This window comes from Anopheles funestus, chromosome 3RL, assembly GCF_943734845.2.
Source record: "Anopheles funestus chromosome 3RL, idAnoFuneDA-416_04, whole genome shotgun sequence".
NCBI classification, from domain to species: domain Eukaryota; kingdom Metazoa; phylum Arthropoda; class Insecta; order Diptera; family Culicidae; genus Anopheles; species Anopheles funestus.
Genome location: NC_064599.1, coordinates 7,107,627 through 7,118,284, shown reverse-complemented (window position 1 = coordinate 7,118,284; position 10,658 = coordinate 7,107,627). Strand labels below are relative to the sequence as shown.

The following is a 10,658-nucleotide window of genomic DNA, read 5'->3' as shown; positions in this document are numbered from 1 at the left end:
ACAAAAAAAATGTGGTGACAGATCATACCAAAACGAAGCTTCTCCATTGGAACATTGGAGCGTTTACCAGGCATCTTCACTTCTAGGATGAACGAACTTGTTTGGCGCAGCGATGGAAGCGGGATAGCAACAAGTTGGAATTTTGCAAGCTCAAATCCTTGCCACAGATCGTCCATTTCGAGGACGAAAGACGACTCGGCGATCGTGGTCGGTGTACGCGAACAAAACGATTTCTGATTATATAAAGCGTATCCAATCGTACCGTTATCGTACCAGTTGGTTTCAAGACCTTTCCAGCACAACATACCTGTCGATCTGCTCTGATCTGGTGCTGAAGTATATTGTTTCGGTGTAGGCGTGGAAGCGTAATTGAGTGTTGAAGTAAACGAAGCAAAATGTTCCGAAAATTGGTGAGTTTCTTGTGGGCGATCCTTGTTGTTCTAAAGTGATGTTCTAACTACAACTGCGTATGAGAGGGAACATACGCGTAGTGAATTAAATAATGTAGAATGAAGATGAGTTGTTAACTCGATAACTCCTTTTTCTATGGAGCACGACCAGTTCACGTTCCAGCATATCGTAGGGTACTGATTTTGTGATGAAGTAATTCGCATTTTTTCTCGTCACTGCTGCCGCTTCATTCGCTAAAGAAAATGCGACTAACTTCCTCGCAAAAGCTGACCGCAACAATCGGCGGAGTAGCGGGCCAGTGTTGTGAATAAAGCGGTATATCTTGGTAAAAAGGGGGAGCTAGTCAAACAGTGTTAACAAAATAGTGCGAAATATAAGATGTTCTAATGTCCGTGAACTAATAATGTGCTTTATGGAATAAAGCCCATTCTGCTTGAAGAAATAAAGTTCTTTGGTCTAAGCCTAGTAAGATGTTAACGCTCTCACTACATTATGAACTTTTATTCTCAAAGAGTTTTTAGAACAGTATTTAACTCTTAGAAACGCTAATACATGATACAAATTTTCCAATTACAGATTGTTGCATCGCTAGTGGTTTCGCTGGTTGTGGCTCTTCCACAGCGTTCTCAGCCCCGCAACAGTGGCGGTGATGAGTCCATTGCAGAAACGTTGGCTCAGGACACGGTGATCAATGCGGACGGTTCGTACACGTACAACTACGAGACGAGCAATGGTATCGTAGCGTCCCAGGCAAGCAACGATGGCACGAACGCGAACGGTAACTTCGCCTTCACGGCACCGGACGGACAGCGGTACGAGATTGTGTACGTTGCCGATGAGTACGGATTCCAGCCGCAGGGTGCTCATCTGCCAACGGAACCGCCAGCACCTGATCACGTTATCAAGATGCTGGAGGATATGCGCGCCAACCCACCAGAGGGCGCCGATATTGAGTCGCTCGATGCTACCCTGAACCGACTGCGCGCTACCCTTGGTTAGGGGAGGCCAGTCGCAGTGGTTTTTCAGGGATGTCCTTTAAGACATCTCCGACAGATTAGTGTGATGAAAGTATACAGCGCTAGATAAAGGTAGCGTACGCCATATCGTATGCTTCCGTTGTAAAACAATGTAAAATATTAAAGCCTCGCCATTTGCTCGGAAACAATATAACAAGAGATTGTGTGTTGACCATTCGAAAGAAATATAATGTAAGATTGATAATAGATTATTACTGAAGGACCAGTGAGAAATAATAACAAAAAACTCCAACTTCAACAGGGCTCGTCCGGGAATTGAACCCGGGACCTCTCGCACCCGAAGCGAGAATCATACCCCTAGACCAACGAGCCGTATGAACAATAGAAAGTAAAGTTTTAATATCAAAACATCCACTACACAACACCCCCAAACCATTGTTGCCTTCATACACAATAGACGAGAGCTTAAATCTCTCTCCAGATAAATAAGGGTGCTGTCAGCATCCAAGCTCATTTTATTTCTCATTTCTCGCGAGATTGGTTGCTCTCAGCTGGTTGCGTTGCAGGAATAAAATATGGTGGAACTGATCCATCAATTCGAGTGGGGATCACTTTCTCCTGAACTTGTGGTTTTGAGAGAGCATTGATCGATTCGATCGTTGGTTCGAGAATGAGGTACTCAACAGCCCCGCTACTAATATTTCACACCGGTTTTATTTCATTTCCGATTGGGGATAACAAACAAATTCAACAACGAAATTTAATTTTTCTACTTAATCCTACTGCGTGGTGAATGGGCGAAATGGCAAAGTGAAGTGATTGATGCATGTCCTAACACACACAGGACGTCCGATGAGATGAGCGTTGGCTAGTGATTTCCATCCTGAGAAGGGTATGATCCAGTTCCGATCCAGCACTCCAGCACTTTAGTACTGTCGCAGCCGAGCGATGGTGGCATCGAGCGCTTCCAGACTGAAGTCCTTCTGGTCCTTGGGCGGGTTGGCACGGATCTGCTCGAGCGTCTTGAACACGTGCTCGGGAGTGGGTGGCGGCGTCGGCAGATGAGAACCCTGGGGCTGGAATCCGTTCTCGTCGGCTACGTACACAACACGGTACTGCACACCATCCGGTCCGGTGTAAGAGAAGGCACCGTTGGCACTGTGAGCTCCGAGACCTTCCTCGTGGGCAGCGATACCGTTGCTCGTCTCGTAGCTATAGCTGTAGTGACCATCGTCCTTCAGCACATTCTCGTACGCTACAATCTGGGCATGAGCGTCCGGGTTTTGGTGTTGCGAGTAGGGCCGATCGAGCGGTCCCGCCACAACGGTGGCCACGAGCAGGGTAGCAGCGAACACGAAACGGAACATTTTTGGACTTGCAAGAAAGCTGGATCGTTTTGGAATGATGCATTTTGACTGTAGTGTTTGACTTTATATACCTTCGTACTCGCACATACTAGCATTGTCCCCCAAACATCTGTCCAAAGCACAACAAATCCTTACTCATTATTACATCAGCTGGAGTTTTCGACTTAACATGAACGCTCCAAAGGATTGACGAGGTCAGTTTTGGGCAGTGAACCAATTGGAGTGGTCGGCGTTAAACTTCCTTTCGAAATTTGTTTACCCTCACGTATGTACGCATACGGGCGCAAGATTAATCAGGTTTATACCAAAACGATCGACTAGCAGGGGAGTTGCCTAGCAACAGACACTAATGAGCTGTTGTTGAGGTGTTTGTTTCATTCCGCCTGTGTAAAGAAGGGCCAAGGATCGTAATGATAAGATAAAGTGCCGATCAAATCATTGTATAAATAGAATAAAAAGCATTCCATTTCATATTAAATGTGGCCGAGACACTTAAAATACATTTTGAACACTTTTCTCCCACTCTCTATCTCTGTCTTTCTTTCGTAACTGTCGCTGCGTGCCATTACCATTCTTTTTCAATTTATAGCACATGAACCGGCAAAAATGTGTATCCAATTCGACCGGCCGTTGTCCATAAAAGTAGCGCAGTTTTTTTTTGTTTTTGTTGGCGTGAACCTGCCGGTCTGTTTGCAATAGAAAGACTTTACTGCCGGTGCAAGCGACGAACCCTTGTCGCATGTTCGGGTGTGTCTCGTTGGAAAGGACCCGCATACCAACAACCGGGTCAATGTCAATAGTTTGCGATTTTAGTTGTGTGTGTTTTTTTTTAGTTGGTTTGTAATTATGTCTTTGTACACCCGTCGGTGAGCGTGTGGGACGGTTCCGCGCATAGAAGTGACCGCCCTCTCGTAGCGTAGTCCTGCGTGGAGTGGTAAAGACCAAGCCCAGTCGGCGCTCTTGTATGCGCCGAAATCAGTTCAATCAGCCCGTAGGATTGCCAATTTTTGCCAACCCATATGGACCCGCATGCCGGACGGTGGTTGACCTCAGAGGTGACGACTCTCGAAGGCTGCAGTGCCCCGCGTTGGACATGTGTTTTGCGCCGATTAGTCGGTCTAAGTTGTCACAAAGAGCGAGGATTAAAGGAGCGCACTGGATTAGCCGGTGAGGAAGGTCGATCCAGTTGCTGCCGGCCTGTGTGTGATATATCTGCCGACACTTTTGGGAACTGGCTATTGCGCTTGGTGCTTTTCATACGTGCAGCTCAAATTGACAGTATTTGTTGACTGTATGGTAAAGTGGAGAACATGACTTGAGCGATGATTTGTGATTAAATCGGACAACTATGTTGTTCGTTTGTTAGAGAATTTGGCTGAGGAGTGCTTTATGCTTGTGAAAGATTAAACCACACTGATCGAGATATATTGATAACGGATATAATTGTAATATTTGAAACCAAATGTAAGCTGCAGAAATGACGATTTCAATTAAATTTTACTTCAACAATTATAAAGAAGCTAAATGTATAATATAAAAAATTTGATAAATTTTAATGCGAATTGGTTGAAACGAACTTCCTTTCACTCAAATAATGCTTTAAATTCAAAAAATAATAAAAAATCAAAAAAAAAAATTAAAAAAAAATTTCAACTCGAAAATTTCGTAAGGCTTACCCCTTACGATTTTTTTGAGAAATTTTGCAAAAAAATTTAAATTGATTTATTTTAATGCCGATTGGTTGAAATAAGTTTCTTTTCATTCAAATAGTGCTTTAAATTAAAAAAGAATAAAAAATACTAACAAAAATTAAAAAAATCTACAAATTTGCCAAGGCTCCTAAATCTCCTAACGCTCATTTTTGCATCAAGTTTTGCCTATAACGCGGTCGGTATCCAACGGATCGCCAATCTTTAACCTGTGGTCGATAGATGGCACAAATGGCTACATTTTCTTCTTGGACGGCCATGCCCTCAGATGTCTGTCCCAGAGGTTAATCGAGGAACCAAGTTCCTTACCCTGTTTGAGAAAATGTAAAATTTTCCTCATTTTTGCAACAAGTTTTGCCTATAACTTGGTCGGTACCCAACGGATCGCCTATCTTTAACCTGTGGTCGATAGATGGCATCAATGGCTACATTTTCTTCTTGGACGGCCATACCGTCAGATGTCTGTGCCAGAAGTTATTCGACCCATACCCTGTTCGTTCCATACCCTGTTTGTGAAAATATAAAATTTTCCCCATCCTTATTTATGAATTGATGTATTTTACTGCAAATTTGTTGCAGTAAGTTTCTTTTCACTTAAAAAGTGTTTTAAATAAAAAAAAGAATAAAAAATAACAAAAAAATTAAAACAAAAAACAATTTGGAATTTTTCTTATGCTATTTATAGCCTTACAATCTGATTGTGCAAATGAAATAAGTAAATTAAAAAAGAAATTCCAAGGAAGAATTCATTTTAATTTTTAAGTTTGATAATCATGGTTGCTAACTAAACTTTTATATTTAAATAAAAATGAAGCATAAATTTACCACTCCACATCTTTCGTGTTGAACATAATCCAGCCACTCAAAGCTGACATCACAATCATGACAAACAAACGGCGAAATTCTTATCCATCACGCTTGCTGACCTGTCTCCTTAATGCCGGTAATAGGGTTTTATCCTTTCTTGGTACGGACCTGATGGCCGTATCCAACTGCGTTAGGTTTGTTAGCCATACACAAACACGGTCCGAAAAAGCACCATTCCTGTCTGTTTGGCATTCCATCGACATTTTTCTCGCCTACAGCCTCTGCATCTCGCAGTGCAGCTGAGTTGAGTTAGTTCATTAATTTATTATGCACCTGTTTTGTGCGGGGATGGTCACCATCGACATCAACCGGGCGTCCTGGTGTTCCGTGCGGAATGAAGAGAAATGACTTTACCCTTCACTGGCGTAATCCTCTAATCGATCGAGACGGATTTTCGTGCGTCGGTTGATGTGTCTGCAACCAAATACAACAAAACCGGTCAGTTCAATAATGATTAGCAGCGAGTAACACGTTACGGAGACATTCGTTAATGAAAATTTAATCAATCACCTACTCACGGTGCGTTCGATTGCGTGCTGTTGCCACGCAAAAGTATCTCTCACGAGAAAATTGTTTACACTTGACCTTGGCCCTGGGTAGGCACCGCGTCAGACCGAAAGTCTTGAGCTGCAACCGTTCGCCCATAACCACGAAGTGTCGGTTTGAAACGAGCTGAACCCGACCCAACTTGGGGCGTGGCGTGTGTGCACGATGCAAATTTTTGGAAGTCAGTATAAATTAGGGAACTGGATCAGTTGTCAGCATCAGTTGCAGCTAATCAGCCACCGTCGACAATTCATTAGCGTGTTTCGTAGCACCACTATCCTTGTTTAACATGTTCCGTTTCGTGTTCGCTGCTACCCTGCTCGTGGCCACCGTTGTGGCGGGACCGCTCGATCGGCCCTACTCGCAACACCAAAACCCGGACGCTCATGCCCAGATTGTAGCGTACGAGAATGTGCTGAAGGACGATGGTCACTACAGCTATAGCTACGAGACGAGCAACGGTATCGCTGCCCACGAGGAAGGTCTCGGAGCTCACAGTGCCAACGGTGTCTTCTCTTACACCGGACCGGATGGTGTGCAGTACCGTGTTGTGTACGTAGCCGACGAGAACGGATTCCAGCCCCAGGGTTCTCATCTGCCGACGCCGCCACCAACTCCCGAGCACGTGTTCAAGACGCTCGAGCAGATCCGTGCCAACCCGCCCAAGGACCAGAAGGACTTCAGTCTGGAAGCGCTCGATGCCACCATCGCTCGGCTGCGACAGTACTAAAGTGCTGGAGTGCTGGATCGGAACTGGATCATACCCTTCTCAGGATGGAAATCACTAGCCAACGCTCATCTCATCGGACGTCCTGTGTGTGTTAGGACATGCATCAATCACTTCACTTTGCCATTTCGCCCATTCACCACGCAGTAGGATTAAGTAGAAAAATTAAATTTCGTTGTTGAATTTGTTTGTTATCCCCAATCGGAAATGAAATAAAACCGGTGTCAAATATTATAGGTATGTTGTTTTATTTACGTACAGAGTTTAAGAACATTAATGAAGAGAACCAGAAATTAAGTCGGATTAAATAATTTCTAGAAGTAGTTACATGATCGGATTACACATTGACCCAATAACCAACATTGGATTAACTTTGTTCTTTCTTTTTTCGGTCAAACCCTTCGACTCAGAAAAAGAACGAAATAACTTGAGCCAGTTCAACGAAAAGAAAAAAAAACGAATTAAAAATCTCGACCAACTGCAGTTCGTGCATCAATGACATAACTCTCTTTCACTGACCTACATATAAAGCACATTCTGTAGTATGAACGAGGTGCATTCTACCGACAGCAGCCATTTGATAATTGATTGCCACAATTAAGTGAAACACATACGGCGCCTTATGTTGGCCACCCGTCGAGTGTGATTTTTGAGACAACATTTTTTTTTATTCAGCTTTGCGTACTTCTTTCCTTCGAGTTGCGTACAGTGGAGAAAGAATTTTTGTCTCTTCGTTTACCGTCTGAAATTCTGTTCGTCTGCCGGAGACAGCATGGAATGATAATGAAGGGGAAGAAAGTAATGATATTTCTTTGTCTTATGCTAGACGTCGCTTGTTAGTCCGCGGCTCGGTGCAGTTCACCCGAGTGCAGTTGGAAAGCAATGAGCAGGAATCTTATTGGAAGTCAGCGGTTGGTGCAGAAATGGCTGGTTGACTGTCATTCTTTTGGCGCTTTTGTACAGTATGAAGTGGATCTTATCACATGATCATGTCGGAGCTAATTAAGATTAACAGTGCGCGGAACACTTATGTGTGCTTTCGCTTGGACCAATATTTTAATACCAGACAGGACAAAAAGGAAATACTCTGTCTTAAAAACGTCTCATATTGCATCATGTATAATCTCACGACACTTTACTACGACGAACTGAAAGCGAACAGGCATTCAAATCGTTTTGGCTCGCAGAATCACTCATTGTAAAACGCCTGAAGATATGCAATGCGCAATACATTATGCTTTGCTCACCGAGGGGTACATCAACAGTCGGAAGAGGGAAATATGATTTTTCAATGTATTGGAATTAGTTTACTACTACTTTATTATGTGAATCAGTAGATATTGATTACAATTATACGAAGTTTTTTTCACAACATGTTCAAAAAATATTAATTGTTAATCATTATTAAAAATTAAATTATCTAAACGGTTCTGAAAGATTTTTTTCATCATACATGCAAACTTCATATTTTTTAATTTAAGTAATATATATTGAACTTCACTCCCTGTAGACTGTCTTAATTATTGCATAATCCGTAAAGCCCCTTTCCTACGTCAGCGTACATAATCTCAATTTATTGGACTATGAACTTCCAGTGGAAGAATTTACCAACTCACTCTTCAACAAACAAAATTTGCTACCATAATATCATTAAGCTATGGTTCCATTTCGCACCCATTGTGTTGTTATGGGCACGATCGTATGTAAACAATCGCTCAATACGCATAAATACGCACAAAAGAAGAAGCTGTACAAATATTAGTCTAATTTTAGCGTATCGCATCGACTCATCCCGGCAGGCAACGGTTCTATTACTGTTGTATGGGGACATGTTTGCTCAGTTCAATCGATTCTACGAAATTATCTTTCTACGAAATTATAAGCTTCTTCGCCTTGTGCCAATATTGACACATTGAAACCAAAAATGAAGCACTTTGACGCCACGGATCAACGCCAACGGACGATTCCGTGCCGTATTGCCACCTGCTGCGCCGTTGGCGTTATGATCGATGCATCGCTCAATGCATTTTGGCTCCAAGCCTTGTGATTGAAGGAACCGCTCACCGATCGAGGAAGACGGGTTTTTTCGTGGCTTTGAACGCGGAAAAGCAAATGTCACCCCATGAGGGCAGATGATTTATGCGTATCGGATCGCCAAGATGTATCCGGCGAAAGGAATGGCAATGCTGATGGCGATCTGTTTTGACAATGGCGATACATACAAATGAGATAGATCACAGCTGTAGAACTAGCCCGCTAGCACACAGACAAACGATCGTCTCGTGCAATGCGAAAACTGCATCAATCCACCTGCCCAACAGTGGTCCACTCCATGCTCCGCCGGCTGCTCTCCATTCATAATTGGACACAAATTTTTGGGAAATAAAATTTGCACCGACACAGGCAAGGTCGTCGCCGACTGCTAAGGAAGAGACAGACCGTAGAGCAACAGTCGCGGCAACGACAACTTAATTGGATCATAAAGATACACGCTTTATAAATGGAAACCCAACCCAGGGCGGGCAGGGTGCAAATCGTTTGTTTGGTTCGCTTTCTGTCGTCATTGAAGCCGGTAAATATATTCAGGGCGATACGGGCCGGCGTAATGTTTCGATTCGCATCTGGATAAGCTTTGGTTTTTGCAACGCATGACGCATTGGTTGGCTACTTCCACTGGAAGCCTGGTGGAAAACCTGGTTTGATCTTTTACGGTTTAACATTTGGCTGTTGGAAGGAATTCAATTTAATAAAGTGTCAATTGCCTTTAGGTTCCGGATCTACCTAGACGGTCTCGTGGGTTGTGGCTTTTATTTCGTACATCCTCTCGTTTATGAGCTCGTGCAGTTCGATCCAATATTTGATCTGTCCACGTCGATCAGTCGATCAAGCGCTGCGTGCCGGATGTTGGTAGAAGTTCAAGGTAACCCCGACGAGGATGATCTCGATTCGTCGTCGAGATTCGTTAGTTTCTAGTCTGTTTTTTTGGTGGTTTTCAGCCCCAGAAATGTGTCTAAATAAGTTCGCCGATATAATGGACAACTTCAGTGGCTGGTTAATCAGATGCAATTAGTGTCGCTTTCGGATTCCGATTATCAGCAGCTACTGATTGCGATTGTGCTTTAGCGATAAGAAATTGAACTTTGAAAAAGAAATAAAACAAGCGTGAAATTGATAGAAGAATTCCTTTCAAAACATTCGTTTTTCATGCTTCGATTCAAGCGTTTTAAATAAACGATCACACTATTTCACCTCCTAAATGATGTCCTTGTGCAAAATGTCACTCTATTTAAGAGCGATTAAGGTTTAATGAGTTCAAACGCGTTCGACTTTAGGCGCGAAGCATTCCTAACGGAGGGCTTGTGATCCCTTTTTGCTCCGTGATTAGATAGCTGCAATAAAATAAATCTTGCCAACAGCTACACAAAAACCCATTGTGAGAAATATAAAATATGAGCCTCCGTTCACCAACAATCGTCCGATAACTCATTCGGGAGGGTTGAAAATGGATCCACACCGAAGCTTGGGTATGCCTGGGAAGCGTGAAAATGAACCTCAACGCAAGCTTCACCCACACGCCCCACGGTATACCACTTTCAATAAAATAATGAGCCTATAAAGTCGATGCTTTAATGACGAGCTGCTAATTTGCGACGCATTTATTCAAATGCGTCGTCTCGGATTACTTATGGGGAGGAGATCCGTCGGTTTCGGGAACTCCAGCTGTCGAAACGGAATTGTGTGGTGGTTTTTTTCTGTTTTCGTTTTCGATGAACGAAACGTTAAACGTACGTTTTGTTTCAAAAACTCATCAGGGAGCATAAATCAGGAGTGTCGTCAGGGTTATTTGATGATGAGGATGATCCAAAACGGTTTCGGTGTAGCTTTTTTGATGGTGGAACAGTGAGAATAGACAGCTGCGATACGGTGATTGTGACAGAAAGGGGTTGATAATGCTTCTCGATAGGTCAAAGGATATGGTTTCGTTGCAGTTGCCAGCTGAACCGTACGATTCGAGGGGTAACAGTACCCAGAATGCGATTTACTGGAATATTTT

General features: G+C 43.2%; 3 protein-coding genes and 1 non-coding gene across 4 annotated transcripts; 2 read left to right on the top strand and 2 right to left on the bottom strand.

Moving 5' to 3' along the window:
* Positions 1-256: 256 nt before the first annotated feature.
* Positions 257-1,595, top strand: LOC125769752 (cuticle protein AMP1B-like). Its single transcript, XM_049438574.1, has 2 exons — positions 257-410; positions 988-1,595. The coding sequence occupies exons 1-2, from the start codon at positions 396-398 to the stop codon at positions 1,408-1,410; spliced, it is 438 nt and encodes a 145-aa protein (XP_049294531.1). The 5' UTR covers positions 257-395; the 3' UTR covers positions 1,411-1,595.
* Positions 1,596-1,688: 93 nt separating this feature from the next.
* Positions 1,689-1,760, bottom strand: Trnap-cgg (transfer RNA proline (anticodon CGG)). Its single transcript has one exon. It is a non-coding gene; the product is annotated as a tRNA-Pro (tRNA).
* Positions 1,741-3,221, bottom strand: LOC125769751 (cuticle protein CP14.6-like). Its single transcript, XM_049438573.1, has one exon. The coding sequence runs from the start codon at positions 2,753-2,755 to the stop codon at positions 2,315-2,317; it is 441 nt and encodes a 146-aa protein (XP_049294530.1). The 5' UTR covers positions 2,756-3,221; the 3' UTR covers positions 1,741-2,314.
* A 2,880-nt stretch (positions 3,222-6,101) lies between these two features.
* On the top strand, positions 6,102-7,017 carry LOC125769750 (cuticle protein CP14.6-like). Its single transcript, XM_049438572.1, has one exon. It carries the CDS (start codon positions 6,167-6,169, stop codon positions 6,605-6,607), a length of 441 nt encoding a protein of 146 aa, XP_049294529.1. The 5' UTR covers positions 6,102-6,166; the 3' UTR covers positions 6,608-7,017.
* Positions 7,018-10,658: the final 3,641 nt, after the last annotated feature.